Source organism: Lontra canadensis, unplaced genomic scaffold (genome assembly GCF_010015895.1).
Source record: "Lontra canadensis isolate GAN:19392208 unplaced genomic scaffold, GSC_riverotter_1.0 scaffold65, whole genome shotgun sequence".
Classification (NCBI taxonomy): Eukaryota; Metazoa; Chordata; class Mammalia; order Carnivora; family Mustelidae; genus Lontra; species Lontra canadensis.
This window is the reverse complement of record NW_022631059.1, coordinates 9,628,939-9,650,481: the sequence shown is the minus strand read 5'-3', so window position 1 is coordinate 9,650,481 and position 21,543 is coordinate 9,628,939. Positions and strand designations below refer to the sequence as shown.

At 48.9% G+C, this 21,543-nt stretch overlaps 1 protein-coding gene across 2 annotated transcripts; it reads right to left on the bottom strand.

Moving 5' to 3' along the window:
• Positions 1-384: 384 nt before the first annotated feature.
• Positions 385-18,576, bottom strand: SALL4 (spalt like transcription factor 4). 2 transcript variants are annotated; one of them, XM_032878957.1, is made up of 4 exons: positions 18,418-18,576; positions 5,396-7,732; positions 4,005-4,285; positions 385-1,010 (listed from the first exon to the last, which is right to left on the bottom strand). In XM_032878957.1, the coding sequence occupies exons 1-4, from the start codon at positions 18,545-18,547 to the stop codon at positions 591-593; spliced, it is 3,168 nt and encodes a 1,055-aa protein (XP_032734848.1). In that variant the 5' UTR covers positions 18,548-18,576; the 3' UTR covers positions 385-590. The 2 variants fall into 2 exon arrangements, with proteins under 2 accessions (XP_032734848.1, XP_032734849.1); XM_032878958.1 differs by having other exon boundaries at positions 6,716-7,732; positions 18,418-18,556.
• Between the last annotated feature and the right edge of the window lie 2,967 nt (positions 18,577-21,543).

The window sequence follows — 21,543 nt, the reverse complement described above, 5'->3', positions numbered from 1 at the left end:
GGATGGGTGAAGGAGGCTTGGGGGTCAAACACAGGTCCCTAAACAGAGAGATGCCAGATCACGTCCACGTACCCGCATACAGTCACCAGGGAAGTATCTAGTAACCACCCCCCGAATTAGGCTAAGAGTTGTCTTTTCCATTGTAGTTCAGTAAGTTCCAACTTGAAATAGGGAGAGTCTTTGGAAATAGTTACTCTCGGTTGTACAAAGGTTTTTATGTATACAGTTTGTCGCCAAGTAACAAAGCTACTTTGCAAGACCCGCTTCTTTCCAAAATTAAAGGAATTCTAGTCTGTATTTGTTTTAGTATGTATTTTCTTCTTTTTGGTTTTTTTTTTCAGTTTTTTTCTTTTTCAATTTTTTTTCTTTTTTCTTTTTTCTTTTTTCTTTTTTTTTTTTTTTTTGCAAAGCAGCATACTGACATCTGATTGTAGGACTTGCCTGAGGTTGTGATCACAACTGTAAACATTATTTGCACATCAGTAAGAAACAAACAGGAGGAGATGGGTTCTTTGAAAAAAGGGAGAAGTACAGTTCCAGAGGTCATTCTGCCTGCGTTACTCCTTCAATCAGCATTCCTCTCCTAGAGCTTAGCTGACTGCGATCTTGTTTTCTTCGAGGAAGTGAGGGAACTGGTGTTTGGGGACGCCATCAGCAGCACCTGGTTTTTCCACTTCGGCACTGATGGCTGACTGGGAGCCATCCATCTTGGAGATCGTGGTGTTGTTCACCATGGAGCTGGCCCCCAGGGAAACCGGGAGAGTAGGAATCCCTCCGCTCTGGATCACAGAGATTTCATTGGTCTTCATGGCCAGACCTCCATTGAGCATGGTGGTGTACTGGTTCCACACAACGGGGTCCACGTTCACCGAAGGCGCCAGGATTTCTTTGGGAAACATCTCAGGGACTCTCTTCCCATCAGTTCCTAACAGAGCCATGGTGTTCTCGATGGCCAGCTTCCTCCCACGGCGCGCCGAGCTGTTGTTGGCCCCGTGCGTCATGTAATGGACCTATGGGAAGAGGAACAGAAAGGTTTCCGCCAAAACAGAGATTTGATAGCGTGCAAACTGGCAAGCTCGTCCATCTGCAGATGGACTAGAACATTTTCAAAATGCAGGTATCTGTTCTCTGGTGTTGGCGGCGCGGGGGGGGGGGGGCGCGTTGGAAGGGGGCATGAAAATCACAAGATCTGGCAACAATGGGCCCACGTTCCTGCCTGGAGGCAAGTAAAGACAACCAAAGGGGGGGGACATTTGCTCCCATTCTGTCCCCATAAACAACTACAGGGACCCTTACTGTGTACCAAGCCTTCTCAAGTGCTACAGTTAAAATCTGTGAAGAACCAGCCTGCACAGGTAGTAACACTGCACAGAACTCGACACACAGGCACACAGTGTGTACAAATAAAATGGGAAAATCCGTAAGACCAGGACGTTGCATCCATGTCAATATCCTGGTTATGTTATCTATTCACATTAGCTTTTTTGCAAAATCCTGCCATCGGGGAATACTGGATGAAGTGTGTAAGGATGAATTCTCACTGCACGTGAGGTCTCCAAGCAGCCCGAGTAAAAACCCGAGCTGAAAACTAACTTTTGAACGGAACAGATGCTGCCCTCATGGAACTGATCCACAAACACATGCTTCGTCAACGATCGTCATCAGAGAGAAGCAAGCCCCGCTGGGGCAGTGACAGAAGGCCACCGTGGGAATGAATGCTGGTCATTCTGGGGTGGCAGGCCTTCCGATGACAGAAATCATACCACCTCCTTCCACTCGGCACCCTTTCTAAAATGACGGGTCTTGTCTGGCTTTTGAGTTTCTAAATCCCTTTCCAAAAAATGCGGTGGGCACTATTTTCTCAGGTCACCTCATTTCTTTCATTTCTTTTTTTTTTAAGATTTTATTTATTTATTTGACAGAGAGAGACACAGCAAGAGAGGGAACACAAGCAGGGGGAGTGGGAGAGGGAGAGGGAGAGAACCAGGCTTCCTGCCAAGCAGGAAGCCCAACGTGGGGCTCGGTCCCAGAATCCTGGGATCATGACCCTAGCTGAAGGCAGGCGCTTAACCAGTGAGCCATACGGGTACCCCAGGTCACCTCATTTCAACGCACCAACACCCTCAGAAGTTAGTAGCTATCTTGCCAGTGGGCTCAGAAGTGACCTGCCCTTCAGTGCTCTACGCTGTTAAGATGTTCCACGCATAATTGGAAACACATTACTGATACAACTCATTTCATCTCCAGGACAACTCTGAAATTGTCACTACCATTATCCCCATGCCTGGGAAACAGGTACAAGGAGCCATTATCTGCCCAAAGCCGTCTGTGCAGCAAAAGGAGCTCCAGACCTTTTCCCTGGGCAGATCCCAGGTCCTGCAAATTAACTGAAGCTTTGGATTTCTGAAGTCGGTATTAGTGCTCCTTCCTTGACATTTTCACCGACAAAATTAAAACAGTTTGTTTTTGTAGTATGCGTACTTTTTTTAATTAAATGATACATAGTCTTACAGCTCTTTAAGGCTATATATTAAGACCTGAAGTTTTGGGACGCCTGGGTGGCTCAGTCAGTTAAACATCTGCCTTCAGCTCGGGTCATGGTCCCGGGTCCTGGGATCCAGTCCCTCATCAGGCTCCCTGCTCAGCCGCAAGTCTGGTTCTCCCTCCCCTCTACCTGCTGCTCTCCCTGCCTGAGCACACTTGCTCACGCTCTCTCCCTCTGACAAATAAATAAAATCTTAAAAAAAAAAAAGAAAGACAGACTAAGTTTTAACCCCTGAGCCACAATGAATTCAACTCAACTGTCTACCCATGGGAGAGAAATAAAGAAGAAAGCTGAGAACATCTCACCCAAACCACCAGGTGGGGCCAGGGGAAAAAACCCAGGTCCCCAGTTCCCATCCTTTGTTCTTAACACGTGCCACTTTTAGTCCATACGTGGATGAGTCTCCTCATAAATTCTGGGTGGAATCTAAGGATAGTCACAGGCCATCCTCTGAATGGACCCAGCCACTGGGTTTTAACACAACTGGTAACCTGGAGACTTGCTATCAGATACGCTTAATTCACGGTTACGTACTTCAACCCAGCAGACCAGGAAAACAGAAACCAACACACAGGGTCATCACCGAGTCTGTACGCATACACGATAAATGACTTATCAACACCACATTATACTACGCACCATGTATCGTCTGTCTCCAGGCTGGATCTCGCCCAGCTACTGAATGATTATAGAGAGAAGTCACGGTCTGCCCCAGTATCAGGGAAAAACCACCCTATGTGTAACTACTATGTTATACTGACAGAAACATCCAAAAGACTTCATGTAATGTTCCTCGAAAAGCATCCTCTGCAAAATGCATTACTATCTCATGTGCCGCTAAGATTGGGGGGGAAATGACCAATTTCAGACAGATGGCACAAAGTATCCCACTTTGAGCAGCATCGTGATGAGGAAACGTACTTTCCGATGCCTATTTTGGGAGCCAGCTATGAGATCTGACTATATGGTATCCCACTGTTTTTTGTTTGTTTGTTTTTTAATTCGGGGTGCCTGGGTGGCTCAGTGGGTTAAATAAAGCCTCTGCCTTCGGCTCAGGTCATGATCCTGGGGTCCTGGGATCGAACCCCACATCCAGCTCTCCGCTCAGCAGGGAGCCTGTATCCCTTCCCCTCTCTGCCTACTTGTGATCTCGGTCTGTCAAATAAATAAAACCTTTAAAAAAAAAAAAAAGATTTTATTCATTTATCTGACAGAGCACAAAAAGGCAGAGAGGCAGGCAGAGAGAGCGGGGGAAGCAGCAGCCCACTGAGCAGAGAGCCCGATGTGGGGCTCGATCCCAGGACCCCGGGATCATGACCTGAACTGAAGGCTGAGGCTTTAACCCACTGAGCTACCCAGGCGCCCCTATCCCACTGTTCTTAACAGAAGAATCCGTCAGATGGATGAACACCAACGAAGACTTGCTGCTCAACATCCCCCCGCCCCCCGAGAAACGCACCTTCAGGTTGCCTTTGGTGGTGAACGCTCGCCCACATATGTTACACACGAAAGGCTTCTCCCCCGTGTGAGTCCGCTCGTGGATCTGCAGGGCGCTCGCTGAGGAGAAGTTCTTCCCACAGCGCGTGCAGCCGTGCTGCTTGGCCTGTCGGCGTGGCTGGGCCGCTAACAAAGGCGTCATGCCTGGGGACATGGTCGTGGGTCCACCAAAGGCGCCAGGGACTTCAACTTTGACATAGGTTGGCTGGGCTCGGATAAACGTCGATGGCAGACTGCTACGACCTAGTATCCAGAGAAAAGAAACCCCAGACCTTTATCATCCCATATTCATGCCTTCTCAAACCACAAAAGAGCTCTGATGACAACTGCCCACCGAGAGCCTGGAAACCACTTCTGCGAACTGTGTACCTCGGACGCAGCCTTCCTCTCTGGCACATCGACCTGCCCAGGGAGTAAGAGCTCAAGTACTTGGGGGAAGTCACCATGTTGGCATTAGGGTACAGGCAACACACAAACACCTAAAATTCAAGTTCCTGCATAAAAAGTTATCTTTAAGGGGAGCCTGACTGGCTCAGAGGGTGGAGGACCGGGAGCTTGTTGATCTCCGGGTTTTGAGTTCCAAACCTATGTTGGGTGTGGGGTGTGGAGTTTACTTAAAAATAAATACCTAGAAACTATTTTTTAAGAAAAAGTTATCTTTTATGCCCAGAGGGCAACCTTCTCAGGTCCCCTCCCTCCTTGGGAGCTTTGTGCTACCACTTTGCTATAGCTCAATGAACTTTGCTTTGCTGCCCCCCCCCCCCCCCCCCCCCCCCCCCCCAAACCCCAAAAAAAAAAAAAAAAAAAGGCACGTCCAGACACCAGGTTTATTTCATTCTATCAGCAGCTGTTCCCCCATTTCACCATGAACAACATCAACGGGTACCCCACCTGTTTTGTATGTGCATTTTAAAATGGGTCAGATTCTCCTCCTCACCCCCACCACGTTATTCATCTTTGAACCCTGCAATAGGGAGTGGGACCTCAGAATCAAGGAACTATGGCTTATCTCAGTGGCCAAAAAGCAGCGCTTACGTTCTCAAACACATTCTTCTACTGGATCATTTCCGTAAGATTACCCAATGTCTCCCTGGGGCTCAACCACAGAAGTTAAAAACTGGCAAGTGTGCTGTACGTACCCAAACTGCATTAACCACCACAAACAGAAGGATGTCAGTGCTCGGACAGAGGCAGTTACTAATCCCCTCTACCCAGAAGCACAGAGAGGCTAATTGCCCTACAGAAGAGCTGCTCTGCACACGCCACACTGTCCATTGGCCAAGTTCAACCCAGGTTCCTTTTGGATGACCTTGTGCCCAAAATGGACCTAAGTTAAATCCAAAGCTCTATCACCTTCCATCTCAGTGCGGCTGTTCTCGGAGCCGTCTGCCTTGCCACCAGCATCAGGAGATCTGGACTTGAGGCTTTCTGCCTGGCTATTGGCTGGGGACAGCGCCTGGAAGGACGCCGTCTCCAGGACATCTGGACTTCGGCTCTGGTACTCCTGGTCTCCCATCACGGAGGACGACGAGTCGTTGGTCAGGCCATCACTCTCCACCGAGCCGTTCTCTCTGCTGCTCTGCCGCTGCAGGATGAGAGGAGCAGGACCCACCTTCCCCGGGGCATCGAGGGAAGCCGTCACAGCAAACCCAAGCGTGGGTGACACCGAGTGGACGCTGGGAAGAGGGACGGGGACCTTCAAGGAGCTCCCGGGGGCATCCTGGGGGCCGACCTCGTCCACAGCTATGCTTTCCAGAATGTCGTCCTGACAGACGGCACCCGCGCCGCCATTTTCGCTGACCATCATGGGCTCGGGCCCCGTGAAGTCACAGGGGCTCTCGGGCAGGGGCGTGTTGGGAATCTGGCCGCCCATGTGCATCCGGATGTGCTGCTGCAGCAGGACCGCGTTGGTGAACTTCTTCTGGCAGATGGGGCACGAGTGCTGCGTCTTCACGGACGCGCTGGTTCGGTGGACCCCGAGGTGCGTCTTCAGGTTGCCCTTGGTGGAGAAGGCCCGACCGCAGATCTTACACTGAAAAGGCCTCTCCCCGGTGTGCGTGCGGTAATGCATCTTGAGGGAGCTCTGGCAGCTCAAGACCCGGTGGCAGATGAGACACTCGTTGGGGTCGGTGGTGGCCTTGTCAATGTTCTCCACCAGCTGCTGCAATTTCAGGGTTTCGGACCCCGGCTCGGGTGTCCCGCTCCCTTGGAAGCCACCAACCCTTGGGGAACTGTGGTGTGGCCCCACCCCAGGTAGTAGGGATCCATCCTCACTGTCTGGAGAAGGCCCGGGCTGTAGGTCGTGGGGCAGGGGGCCGCCCATGAGGTCCTTGGGGTTAGTCCCTGATGAGAGATTCTGAGGTAGCCCTATGTTGGGGGTCCCTGTTACAAGGACAGGTTTGCTGTCTAAAGAGAGACTCGCCTCCTCTACGGGGACAGGTACAGAGAGTGCATAGGGAATGCCATTGCCTGCCGCCATTTTGTCGTGGAACTCAGCAAAGAGCTGGGGGTTCGCCTTCACCTGGGGATGTCGATGAAAGTGCACCTTGAGGTTGCCCTTGGTGGTGAACCGGTGGCCACAGACCGAGCACACGAAGGGTCTCTCTCCGGTATGGGAGCGGAGGTGGATCTGCAAGGAGCTATCAGTCCCAAAAACCTTGCTACAGTACTTACACTTGTGCTTGCAGAGGACGGCCTCGTCTTTGGGTTTGACCTCCACGGGGGACACGTTCGGTGGCTTCCCTTTCCCTTTCTTGGACGGGTCTAAGGCCACCGTGGAGAAAGGGCTCTGGAAGAGCACAGAGCCTGGGGCCTGAGGTAGCAAAGCGCCGGGGAGACGCGACATGACGCCTGGTAGCACCCGCGTCCCATCGGGCTTCAGGGTGAAGGGCGCCAGCCCCGGGGACGCGGAGCCGGTGCCGGCGGAAGGGACGTTTGCGTGAGGTAGCTTGGCTGGCTTCAGGGCGTCCAGGGACAGGCCCTGGCTTCCGGCTTTCTGGCTGAGCAACGCCACGGCCGCCGACACCTGCTGGGACATGTGGCTGCCCAAGGTCTTGAGGGCGTCGGCCCCAGCGGCGCCGGAGTGGAGGGCGTGCGAGGCCCACGTGTTCACCTGCACGCGGATCTGCTCCGTGAGCTGGATCTGCTGCAGCTGCTGCTGCTGGAGGCACAGGATCTGCTCCAGGACCCACGGGATGCTGCTGGCGCCGGGCAGAGGGGCGGGTGGCGCGTCCGCGCTCCGCTGGTTCACTGCCACCTTGGTGCCCCGCAGCGCCTGCAGAGTGACGTTCGTGTTGGCCACTTTGCCTTTGGGTACGTAGCTTATGTCCTGGGACGCGGCCGGCAGGGCGGTCTCGGTCTTCAGGTACACGACAGGCTCGGCGCCCAGCTTCTCCTTCGCCTCCCCCGAGCCACCGCCGACTCCGCCGTCCTCCCTGGGCCCCTCCTTGCTGCCCGGGCTCAGCCCAGCCCCGGAGAAGTCGTCGGAAGGCACCGGCCCCTCGCTGTCGTTCATGATGAGGACGGGGGGGTTCTTAGTGCAATTTTTCTTGTGTTCGAAGAACTCGGAGAAGCTGAAGAACTCCGCGCAGCATTTCTCGCAGATGTGAGTCTCCTCCCGACGGGTCCTCTTCACGGTCAGGCCATCCCTGCTGGCTTCACTGCCACTCCCCGGGGGGTTCATGGGAGCACCTGGGACAAGAGAGCACAAGCTAAGAATGGTGCCTAAGAAGGGGTGCGGGGGCTCTTTCTAGCAAAGAACCACAACTCACCATACAGACGCCTTCCTCTGTCCAAACAGGCAGAAGACTATAAAAGGGAACTAGGCCTCCAGAGGTCGGAACCAACTAACCACTTGTGTAGTGGGTTAACTGTGCCCACCTCCCTCCACCCCCCAACCCTACCCCACCCACCAGGGCCGCCAAGTTTGTCCAAGTCCTTATACCCAGCACCTGTGCATGTGAACTTACTGGGAACAGGATCTTTACAAATCTAACTGGGAGAGTCCCTAACCCATTGCTTGATGTTCTTGAAGAGACCGGGAAACAAGAGATGGAACAAGTAAGGCCCTAGGAAGGAATTACCGGGGCTCTAAGCCAGGAATGCCAGAAGCCAACAGGAGATAGAAAGGAGGCTTGAAACCCTTTTCCCCTGTCTCCAGAAGGAAACCATCCTCACGGACACCTCAATTTCAGGTATCTGGCCTCCAGAACCATTTGACTGAACTACGCTTAAAAACCATCCAATTTGCAGCAATAGTTTATGGAAACCCTAGGAAATTCATAAAACTTCTCTTTATTAAAATAATCCCCTCGGAGCTCTGCACCCCACTCAGAGCGAGCTTGCAAAGGCCAGTGGGTCTCACGCAGTGAATATAAATGGCACTGGGAACCTGCTCAAATACAGCTGCTCATCCCCACGCCGGGGCCGCTGAAAAGGAACCGCATGACGAGTGCACCTTCCCAGTTCCAAGGTGCCAACACTGAAAATACAGAGAACAGCACACTGGGTCCATTTAAACAGGAAGGCCAAGCGGATATTCTAAGGAGTATTTTCATTTTTTAAAAAAGATTTTTATTTATTTATGACAGAGAGAGAGAGTGAAAGAGGGAAACCAAGCACAAGGGAGCTAGACAGGGAGAGGTAGACTCCCCCCTGAGCAGGGAGCCCGATGCAGGGCTCGATCCCAGGACGCTGTGATCATGACCTGAGCCGAGGGCAGAGGCTTCATGACTGAGCCACCCAGGCGCCCCATCCTAGGAACATTTTCATGAGACACTGACAAAAGCAAAGATTTCATCTTCAAAGAAGGCTGTGACCATAGGGAAAAAAAGACTTTGATGATCTTACAGATCATGAAAAACTAGAGAAATGTCTCATTGGTGTGGACACTGTATTAATAAGCCATTATATAAAAAGAGAAGCCTGAGGGGCGCCTGGGTGGCTCAGTGGGTTAAGCCTCTGCCTTCGGCTCAGGTCATGATCTCAGGATCCTGGGATCGAGCCCCGCATCGGGCTCTCTGCTCAGCGGGGAGCCTGCTTCCCCCTCTCTCTCTGCCTGCCTCTCTGCCTACTTGTAATCTCTCTGTGTCAAATAGATAAATAAAATCTTAAAAAAAAAAAAAAGAGAGAAGCCTGAGAATGGAAAGGGGATGGGAATGATGGGTTTCACTGCAACCTCTACTTGCAACTTCTATTCCTATAATGTATCTGAAATGAAATATACAAAATCAAACACCTTCCTGTTCTGGGCAGTTACATTCGTAGAAAGGATTGGTCTCCGGATTTCTTTTGTAATTGGGTCCTATAACCCTATTCAGGGTTAATGGAAGCCTGCATATTCAAATGCCCATCTTGAGACTGTGGCTTTTATCTGGACATCTGGGTCCTGAAAACAAGAAGTCAGGTGAAAAGTCCCCCAAGCTACTTTACTGTTCTCATTTCCTGGCTATCCAATTATAGGTACACTCCCCCACGGAGAAACCAGAGGTATACCTCAGAGTCAGGATCTAAACTAACAGATAATTGCACATGTATACAAAGATCCATATAAGAACAGTTTTGGTTTGTTTTGTGGGTTTTTTTTTTTTTTTAACAGAAATGGCATAACTTCTGGATGCTCTCACATGGAGACGAAGTTAGGTGAAAGAAAACAGGCTGCAGAAAAATACATAAAATGTGACCACTTTTGTTTAAAATACAACATGTCTGAAATGGACAAATGGATGGAAGAGAGGCCGAAAAGGATACATCTCACGTTTAAATAAATTACTACTTTTTATGTTTTGCCTCTCAACTCCTTCTTGGGTGATTACAGTTCCTAAAACCATGGGGGTTTGATTGAGGAGTCCCCCACAGTATGGGGGTGGAGGTGATCTTGAAAGAAAAGTTTATTTCCTTTTTTTTTTTTAAGATTTTATTTATTTGCCAGAGAGAGAGTTAGTTATAAGCACAAGCAGGGCTAGCGGCAGGCAGAGGGAGAAGCAGGCTTCCCGCTGAGCAAGGAGTCAGATGGGGGATTCATCCCAGGACTCTGGGATCATGACCTGAGCTGAAGTCAGACGCTTAACTGACAGCCACACAGAATATATCCAGGAAAGTGTATTTCTCTTCAGAAGATCTACAGATTTCCGACTTTCAAAAAGTAATTCTTTAAAATCTACATAAGGTAGCCCATTCTTTATGAATTTCAGACCTGGCACTACGAAGTTTTGTAAGGTGTGTGTGGGTTGGGGGTGGGCCAGGGACGAAGAGCCAACAGCCACTAAAAGGTCTGGCCCGCCAGTGTAGGGAAAGTAGGCTACTAGGGCTGACCCAGCACTTGCCTGTGAACAAGCTGGATATGGAAGCCTTACCCTTCAGGATCTGCCCAAAACAAGCATAACCGTGACAACCTCATGCGGTAGGTATGCCTGGGTTCAGTGAAGTTTTAACAAATGTGTGAAATACCTACTAATATGCCCGATGCCATCCTGGATGGAATCTGGCAAAAAAAGGTGCAGATACTGCGGAGTTCAGTAAACATTATTCTCTACACCTTCTATCTTAGCTGGGAAACTGGGGAACAAAACTTTCCTAACAACCGTCACTGAATGCCTAACTCATTCACCAACACATCCCACCTCCTACTGGGCACACCACAGGGCAGCTAGGGATCCGACCGTTGGTGAAATGATGACCATGATGTTCTGTCTGCAGGTCGGACAGGGGACCTCTACGTGCCCCCTACTATACTCACCCAATCTATTAAATTACCTGCCCCACTGACAAACGAGCCAGGCATAATTCTAAACAACTCACAGGTTCTAAATACTCTGATGTAGGGGCTATTGTATTTCAGAGGGGGAACTGAGGCACAGAGGACATCAGTTTGCCCAAAGTAATACACGTGATAAAGGGCAGGGCCAATATTAACACCCAGGCATGCAGCACCCACACCCTCCCTCCTTCCTACACTTCCTACCATGTTTCTTCTGTTGAGACTGCAACTATCTTTCCTCTCAAAGTCACCCCAGGCAGGACAGAAAAGCCTGAGGGGTCAGGTTGGCAAGGAAGGGGAAAGGGACGAGGACACATGCTACTACAATCTTTCTGGAACTCCTGGAAGCCACTTGAAAAGTTAGTACACAGGGACACCTGGGTGGCTCCGTCGTTAAGCGTCCGCCTTCAGCTGAGATCATGATGATCCTAGCATCCCCAGATCAAGCCCTGCACCCGGCCACCTGCTAAGCAGGAAGCCTGCTTCTCCCTCTCCCACTCCCCCTGCTTGTGTCTCTGGCTATGTCTCCATCAAATAAATAAATAAATAAATAAATAAATAAATAAAATCTTAAAAAAAAAAAAAAAAAAGCACTAGTACAAAACACATCCCTGCTACCCTCCAGGTGTTCGACAGGTTAAGTTCCCAATCCCAGCCATATTTCAAGGGTCAAGTTAAAAATTCTTGTCAATTCCCAGAATACAGTCAGTACCTATCCTCCTCCTTTCCCAGGATTGGGAGTGACATGTTAGAGGGAGTGTTTGTTATGTAGCACTCTTTCTGGAAAAGCAATTCTGGCAATTATGTGTCAAGAACTTTAAAAAGGACAACTTTTAACAAGTTTCCCTTGGCAGGAAAATACACGGGGCCAGGAGGTGCACAGAAAGAGAAAGATACAGTTCCTTCCGCAGCACTCAGCAACATCACGTTGGTTCCTCTAGTTCTCCTCTGACCCTTGTTGGGAATTTACTTTATGAAATAAGGATACATTTCTCTTATTAACAAACAGCAAAAACAGGTACACTCTGTGGCCAAGCAGGAAGGCTCCGGTTAAGTTAAGTCAGGGCACAGAGAAAAAGGGATTCGTCTGTAGCCTACAAAAAAATAAAGCAGATCTCTTACTTGTGGTGTTCTAGAGGGAAACCGCCCCGGATTTATTTCAAGAGGAGGAAGAGAACGGGGTGTAGATCTTTGGTCCCATCTGCCTTTGTGGATAAAGACACAAATATGCACATGAAACATCCTCGGTCTGCAGTAAGAGACACTGGGGCTGGCTAGCTCTTGGGAGTGTGGGCCTGGGGACTCGGGGGAGAGAACATTTTACAAGGGTCCACCTTTGTACTATGGTTTCTTCTTCATTAGCATGTTTCAACCCTTAGACTCAACCATTGTTAACTTCTGGAAATCTCCAGTAAAGCCGCATGCAAGAATACTATCCGGGTCTGTAAGGGGAACCACCCCACCCTGCAGCAAAACACATGCTCCCTTAACCCATTCATCTCTGCAGCCACATCTTAGACAAGTGTCCTCAGGCCCAATTTGCAGATGTGCAAACTGAGGCTCAGACAGAATTAAGTGGCTCAAGGTAAGAAACTGCTCACCAGGAAAAGGCGACCAGGGATTGTATTCTTAAGTACCATCAAGAAGGGCGCTAAACTTAGGGGCCTCATTTATCATTGCTTCTTCTAGAGCAGTTTCTCACTTTTTTTTTTTTTTCCATTTCATCCTTCTATGGAGGCTTTGAGAGCTTTCTTAACTACCACCTCTCCTCCCTCGCCTTGAAACTTTAATACCACAAATATATTGTATATCTGTATGTGCACTATGGTCCTTTAGGAACGCCAAAAACCACTGTAAATCAAGTTTTCTGTCCCCATCCCCTCATGAAAATGTTCACACACACCCCCAAAAAATTTTAAAAAGAAAAGGGGGCACCTGGGATCTGAGCCCCAAGTACAGCTCTCTGCCTAGCGGGGAGCCTGCTTCCCTCTCTCTCTGCCTGCCTCTCTGCCTACTTGTGATCTCTCTGTCAAATAAATAAATAAAATCTTAAAAAAAGTTCACCCCCTTGGGGTCAATATTCCTTCATTGAGAAAGCAATTTCTAAACTAGCATTTTTAAACTGGAGTCCATGAAATTAGGTAAGAAACAAAAATGAGATCTTTATTTTCATTAATCTCAACTAAAATATAGTATTTGACTTTCAATGACAAATGTAGGACACACCACAGTGGTACTTGCAGAACCTGCGACTTCATTACCAACAGAAAGCCAATCTTTTCCTATGATGTTAATGCTGCTGCCTTACTGGAAATTCTGGGTTACCTGACCAGCTGTGCTAATCTTATTTAATGCGTTCATAAAGAAGCACATTATTCTATCACAAATGTTTTTTTGGTTTCGATAACTGTTATTTCAGTGCAATCTATTTCCTTGGTGTTTCTGTGTATTTTACTCTTTGCACTGAAATACGTTCTGTGGAGAAGGAAGTTATGGCACAAAAATGGTTAAACACCCCCCCACCCCCGCACTAGAAGGATCTAACAGTTTCCAAGAGTGATTTACAACCTGAATACCAGCTTGCCGTCACTGTATACACAGGCTGGCCTCTTCTGTGGGCTGGATGCAACGCCAGCAACATCCCACTTGAGTCTTAAAACAGAGCAGCTCTGAACATGTGCAGTAAAACGGACCTTCTCCATCCAGACCACCATAAGCAAACACCGAAGCCCTATTTGCCCGAGAGTAAGAGAAGTGGGTTATGGACAATTGCCTGCTATGCTTAAGTTACCCCTTCCCAAAAGGGAAAAAAGGCAAAGTTCAGAGAGATTACCCGGCAACTCGTTCTTCCATCTTTCCACCCCACCCCCACTCCGAATTTTAGGAATGTTATCTCTCAGCATCTAGTTATCCAATAAGTTAGAAGAATGCAGTAAACCCAGCAGGGGTCTTAGATTCAATCATTGCCAAATGGATAGAAAATACTCTTACTATTGTAGAGAAGAAAAGCTCATCTACCAGAAGCCAATCAAACTCTGCGACTCCAAAATGCTTAAAAAATAAAACCAGTATAATCTTGAGAAAAGCGTTCTGACTCAAGCTTATTTTCCTCTCCCCCATTTCTGTATTAAAAAGAACCACAATGAGTAGATTTACCTAAAGTATACAGTATCTTCTACCCTCCCCCACCCATAGGATAATTGCTTACCGAAAAAACAAAAGGAAAAGAGATGTCCTTTGAACCGGCTGAAAGAAAGTGCCCATTTACCAGTTTAATTTTACATCTCAATTCAGAAACCGAGAAACACTTCCTAACAAGGCTTTAACTCGATTCACAGATAGCAGATTAAAGCTATAATTAAGTTCTACTTAATTAAGAGCTAAAAACTTGTTTCAGAACAGTGTTGGATCAAAATTCAGAGACTCTGCTGAGAAGGAGAAACAGTAAAAGAATCAAAGGAGGCTGTAACAGCCGTTAATGTGTCTGGGTTCTGCTATTTACACATTTAAGAGATAGGTCCTATTTTCCAGAAGAATTGGAGTTCTTCTTTTAAGCAAACCTGTAAACTCCATGCAGGCAGGGGCTTGTGTTGTCCCCTTCTACAGAGCACCCTCTCCCCTCAACAAAAGACCAACGGTCAAGCAGTTCATTTGAAAAAAAAAAAAGGCGGGGGGAAGGATGGGGGTAACTAGCATTGCAGTGCTTGTTCGCATCTACCCTTTTAAAATGGTACAGATGCTTTCTTTAAAAAAAAAAAAATCAAAAGTACAACAGGTAAGGGTTGATAAAGGGGGAACTTGTTGAACTCTTCCCCATGACTTTTCCAGGGCACTAAGGCCCAGAGCATGACATGCAAACACTGTTATTTTATTTCCAAGTCTCCTCCCCAAAGACCCCTTAATCTAAGTCTGAAAAGGCACATCTCAAACATTAAAAGGGGGGAGAGATCATCAAACTCCACCAACTGAACACTCATCAGGGCTCCTTCATCAAAGGAACGGATGGAAAATCCCATCTCATAACCAACCAGAGTCAGATCATGATAAGCAGCTCCGTGGATTTGGAGCAAAAGGTTGAAACCAACCACGAGCAAACCATTTCAACCCGGGGCTACTGTTTACTCTAAAATGAGTACAAATGAGAATTAAAGATCATGTACTAGAGGTCTCCAGCCTCGTCACTGGCACTCAGTAGGCTACAGTTAAAAACCACAGAATGATCTCAATGGGCACTTCTGAACAATCTCAATGCATGAAATAAAACTGAAACACTGTTATGTTGAACAAAATTGATTACAAATCACATTCCCAGCACATAGGGGGTCTTCTGCAGTTGAAATGATCTGAACAGGGCTCTTCACCCCCACTGTATAAAAGAAAAATTCAAAAGCTCAGAGAAATCGAGCAGGTCTCCAGATTACACAGCTGAAGGTCATACAACCAGACTGGAACGGTCATCTCTAAAACCTTACCAGAACACTAACTTTATTCAAAAAGAGGAAGTCCTAACTCTTCTCCTGCCTCCCAAGATGGCTCCCCAACTGCCCCCCTCCCCAACCATGAGGAAGCCAGGGGAGGCTGAAATGACCACGTAGGACTTGTGCAATTTATTTTTAACAGAACAAAAGGGGCTCCGGGCAAGCAGGAGCCCCTTTCTCTATCGGAAACTAAGATGGGAACACAGAAGGTCGGCCTGCAACATTCAAGCCACTATCAGGGAGATTCCCCTCTCTCCTGCAATTAAAATAGGAACTTCCAAGGGCCTTCTTCTCAAAATCATTACAGCCAGAGGAGGTCATTTCGGTTTAGAAACTGGGGCTAGGCAGCTGTTTGAAACTTGGGAATCTTAATCGTTGATGGTTGTAATCCAGTTTGGCACAAAGGGCATTCGAAACTCTTTTGAGAAAATGCTAATTTTCCCGTATGTAGCATGAGTCCACTGCCCACCTGCAGATGTTTTGATCTCCAAACTCCATTTTCCTCAAGAACTATATTCTTTTTTTTTTAAGATTATACTTATTTATCTGACACAGAGAGAGATCACAAGTAGGAAGGGGGGGGGAGGCAGGCTCCCCGCTGAGCAGAGAGCCTGATGTGGGGGCCGATCCCAGGATCCTGGGATCATGACCTGAGCTGAAGGCAGAGGCTTTAACCCACTGAGCCACCCAGGCACCCCAAGAACTGCATTCTTTCCAAGAGGATCTCAAATTGGTTTTGCAAAAATAGGACTGGCCCAATCTTAGTTTTTTAAAAAATTATACATTCCACATATGTATCGGCATATACACATCTACCTCTATAGATCCATGTTATCTCTCCCTATAGCTACATAGATATAGTATATAGATAGGTACACACATAACAGGCTGCTCAAATGCAAAATGCAGCCGTTAAAACGTACTGCTTGAGGAAACTATCTTCTGTCCCATGGTGGCAACGGAAGGTTCTGCAAAAACATTCGAGAACTACAAAGACTTGGCAAGGAATAGCAGGTACAGCTAGGGCTCCGGCAAGGAACTGCTCTGAGTCCCCAGGGGCGCCCGTCCTTCGGCCCAGCCCGGCGCTCTCCATCGGCCCCCCCAACCCGTCCCACCCTTCAGGTGTGAGCCGGTACCTGTGAGGGGACCCGCCTCTCAGCAAAGCGTGCGGCTCCAGGCTGGGCCTCCAGGGGGCGCCCGCGTGCAACTCGGCGGTCCGCTCCAACACCAGCGATCAATAGCGAACCAACCCCCCGCCCAAATCATGGAGGGGGCGCACAGTCAGGCCCGAGATCCTAAGCCCAGCCCCGGGTAACTGACTGTACACTCCAACCAGCGTAATTTAAGAAGCCGCCGTGTAACGAGCTCCCCGCAAAGGTGCCGAATACACCAAAAGCACCACTTGCGTGCGCCCACCAAAAACCAAGGGGGTACGAGAATGGGGAGGTCAGAGCTGAACCAGGGGAGGGGTCAGAGCCCGGAGCTCGCCCCTCCTCTCGGGAGGAAGCGGGCGGGCGGAGGGTTAACCCTTTTGTTCCAGGTGGGCCAGGCGACCGACGAAGCCTCTCCATGCTCTCCCCCCCACCCCCCCAACCCGAGGCACAAAGAGAGTCCATCCTCCTGGGACCTCGGGTGCCGGCAGCCCTGACCATCAGACGCCCCGAAAACGCACAGCCGCCCCTCGTCAGATCTCTTTAATTTGCCCTGGAAAAAAATTGTTATTTGCGGCGGGGGGGGGGGGGGGGGCGGGGATTCGCAGGGATTTACATTAACCTATTATAAATTTGGGAAACATACTGCATTCCCTACCCCCAAAAAGGGGGAGGTAGCAAAAAAGGAGCGCAGCCTTCCTACCAGAGTTACGGCTTGGGAGTGTCTGGGACAGCAGTGCACACCCCCATCAGCGGCTGAGAAATTAGAAAGCAGGCGGGGAGAAGAGGGGAAACGATCCACAAGGCCCAAGACGAGGTTAACAACGCCCCCTCCCCCCACGCGTAGCTAAAAACTTATCAGGCGACAATTTGGCGGGCCAGGACGGAGGGGAGATAGGGGGGAAATCGACTCGCTCCCTCAACCTCCTCGGTTAAGTGACCCGGAGGAGGGGAGTTTGCCCGGCCGCTCCCGGCGGGGTTGGGGTCCCGAACGCCTCCCGACCCCGGAGACGCTCGCCGCGGAAGCGTGGGGCGGGTCAGCCCCGTGAGCTCGCCCTGGCCGCGACCGCCCAGCCCTGGCCCGACCTCTCCCCCCTAGCCCCCGGGGCGCGCTTCTGGAACGCCGGGCGCCGCAGGAAAGCCCCGCAAAATTCCAGGCTGGTGCACCCCATTGGAGCTGCCGCGCGCCCGCGACCCCGGCCGCTGGGGGCCTGCACCCCTCCGGCTGGCCGCGGTTATTTTTAGGAAGTCGGAAATCAAAGATGGCTGGAGGTCAGGCCCCGAAAGGTTAGAGCGAAGATCGGCAGGCGGCAAAGACCGGGGAGAAAAAGCCAAAGCCCTAAGGAAATTTTTTAAAAAGGGAAATACTGTGCCCTTCTCCCGCACCTCTTCGGGCCCTCCAATCCCCTCAGCGGGTGGCCCGCACCCCAGCTCCCGGAGATGGGGAGAGGTCGCGCCCCCTCCCCCCCGCTTGGCCCGGGAGCGGCGCGTGCAACAGATCGCCCTTCCCCCGGGGGGTCTTCCAGGGGTGCGCCCCTTCTCCAGCCTCCTAGAAGAGCTCCCAAGGGGTGAAGGAAAAGGTGGGGACCCCCGGGGTCTTTCTTTTAAAAGCGGCGCCAGGGAGGGAGGAGGAAAACCTAAGTTACAAGTGGGGGGGAGGTAACTAGCGAGGAGAGTGGAACCAATTAAGAGAGGGAGCAAGGGACGAGTAGGTAACCTTTCAGGAACGAGGGACACGGCGGGGGGGGGGGGGGGAATTTTAAAAAAAAAGAGGGGGGCCCGGGGGGGGAAATTTACCCAAGGGGGGGAGCGGGAAAAGGGTAAAATAAACAAGGGCGGGGGGGGGGGAGGACGAGCGTGCCTTCCCTAGAACTGAGACCCCAAATTTTGGTTCCAGAATCTGCGCTGGGAGCCGCTAGCTCCCCGAAGCTCGCGCCTTCGAGGGTCCAGCGAACGTCCGGAAAACTGCCCGCCCCCAGCCCCACTCACCCGGCTCCCCCGCCGCCGGCGCCGCTGGGGCCGCATCTGCAAACTCCGGGGCCGGCTGCTGCGGCTGCTGCTCGCCCTGGTCCTCCTCGGAGTTGATGTGCTGGGGTTTCGCCTGCTTGCGCCTCGACATGGTGCGAGCATCGGGCCGCCTGGAGAGCCGCGGTTATGTGCCCACTCCGCCACAAATTCCTGGAGTTGGGAAATTTACCCCCCTTCGGCCGGAACGCGCATGTCCCAGTAATTATTATTATCAATAATGCATTGCGATTTATCATGAGCCCTGACAGCTGATTGGCCTGGGTCCAAGACCTCAGAGATCATTTAAATAAGCCCTCATTGATCAGGGAGGGGCGAGGCATTCTGGGCTTTGTAGTCCGGCCCTACATGCGACAAAGGCGTGTTCCTCGGGGGAGCGCAACTAATTAGCATCCGGGCTCAGATTGGCTGGATCCTGCACGAAATCGGAGGGGGACCCATCCTCGCTCCAGCTATCTGAGTCCTTGGAGAGAAGAATAAAAATAATTGTGGGCTTATTAAAAACTAGGAGCATCCGTCAGAGTTTTGGGACGAGCGCATTTGGTCGTGTGCTCCAAAAATTACTTTTGTAAGATTGATATCTACGCAAGCCGGGGTGGGAAGGTCTTTTCTGTGGAGTAGTTTGGTTCCGAATTTTTACATCTCCCCAAAAACCTACAAACAAAAAACCGAGATGGGATACATGTCTCCTTCCATCTTATTTTTGACTGAAATGTTTAAACGGAATTTCGAGGTGCCCGAAGAAGAGTGAAAATGGTGGTTTATTCAACCTTCCCAATGCATTTCACCTCTTAAAGTGGCCTTGGAATTTCCAAAATTTCAGATTATCCTCTCACCATGGTTTTTTTCCTTTAAATGCTAAATAATAGCCCCAGGGTTCATATTCACAAGGATTGGTTTGTTGTTACCATGCGACCTTGGTTTTTGGTTTGGGGGCTTATTTTTACTCTAAAATGACTGAATACTAAATACAGAAAAAGCAGATTAAAGGCCAGTATAGCCAGAGATAATATCAAAACAGCAAGCAATTGCATTTTTTCCCCCACAAGCCATAAATGTCTGATAACATCATATTTTATTGCTGAGACAATGCTTTTGTATCTCCCATGAAATAGCAATGAGTAGTGTCAGGGTGACTGGGTGTCACTAAACTAATCATTATTGGAATTTTGTGCAATACGGACTTCATTATGGAAAAGGGAGAGTTCAAAGTGATTGCATCACCCTGACATGGGGATACCTGGCATTTTCTAAAATTGTGTGTGTGTAATATTACATGCATATATATATATCGATACAGTAAATCTCTATATTTAAGTCCACTAACTGCCTTGCAAATGTAAAAGCTCAATAAGTGTTGAATAAATGATGAAATTTTCAGGCTTCTAAGTCTCTGATTGGTGTTTCCGTGACGCCTCTGGGCCTGCCTCTTTATTTGGCATTTACTTCATCGTAAGAGAACTGTAAACCATCCACATTTGTGCCTTGCATTTTCTCGATTAGTTATACATCAAGTTCCCAGCTTGTAAGAGTTTCTTGTAGGCTCATCAGAAATGCAAGCAAAATAGAATGCTGGGCTCATAAATACATTCACCTGGGTGTTTGGACATCCCAAGGCAGAAAATAAATCAGCTTGATAATCTTCTTGATATTCATGGCCATCAATAAAAGCTTACTGAAAGAAGGCTAACCTCCAGTTTTGAGTCTCTGTTTGAAAATGTTTTGCATTGTTTTATGTAAGTCCCCTAAAGCAAAAAAGATTTGCGGTCAATGGCCAAATTTGGGAAGGTTAAGGATTGGGTTTAATAATATATGGAAGCTGTTTAGAATTCTCATACTGAGTAAAAAAACCAATTAACACCTGCCTTGCTGACTAATTTACTTATATTCCCAACACCTTTTCTGGTTACCATGGCGTGGCAGGAGATGTAATTGACAGATCTAAATGAATGTACAGCTCAAGGCATCTTAGTGGATTAAGGAGAACCTCATCAAAGATATCGTTTCTTACATTTATTTATTTTAGTTGATAGTTTCATTTCTACTTAGGACAAGGTCAGAAAACTGCCACTTGTCTCCAAGTGATGATGATGATAATTATTGTTTGAGCCCTTCTTAGGTGCGGCAGACTTGCTAAATGCACACTCTCTTGTTTTCTCTTCCCAGGGAAACTGAGGCTCAGAGAGGTCAAGTGACTTAATTAGGAAGTGGCTGAGCTGGTGGTGGATCCCTAAACCTGGCTCCAAAATTTTTATCGTATCCCCACACCTGTCATGCCGCTGAAGCTGAATATAGACAAGAAAACAAGAAAAAGAAAAAATGCGGGTAAAAGAAAACATAGGCTAAATTAAGCCTGTCCTGGAAAATCGAGGCTCTATAGAAGTAAATTCTACAGGTAAAATCAAGGAGAAGTTCTCCGACGGAAACCTTCCATGAACATCATATCAAGAAAAGAAGGCTGTCGTACACGTTTGGAACCTACCTCCAAGCCAGCAGCCAGGAGCAAATACCGTAGAGCAGAGCCGGTGAATGGAGAAGAGAGAGGTACCTGCAAGTCTCTAAATCAAAGGCATTTAAAAAAAAAAAAGATTTTATTTATTTATTTGACACAGCGAGAGAGATCACAAGTAGGCAGAGGGGCAGGCAGAGGGAGAGAGGGGGAAGCAGGCTCCCCTCGGAGCAAAAACCCGGACGATGCGGGGCTTGATTCCAGGACCCTGAGATCATGACCTGAGCCAAAGGCAGAAGCTGAACCCACTGAGCCACCCAGGCGTCCCTAAATCAAAGGCATTTTTAAAAAGTATTTAATATACTTTGAACAATCAAACGACCCAAGTGGGATCAGAAAGAAAAGAAAAAAAAGATCAAAGTAAAAGATAATATTTAGCTTTTTAATACCTTCTGTTAGGTGGCTGGGTTTAATTGTTGGGAAATTCATGTCTTGTTCTATCTTTCAGGCCAGCGGTCTATGAAAACTGAGGCTTTACTGTCAATAAAGATATCTGAGATACATAATCCTACTTCATCCTCATTAAAATCCTTTTTTTATTCCTGTTTCATGATGGAAAAACAAGGTCGGAGCTCCTGTTG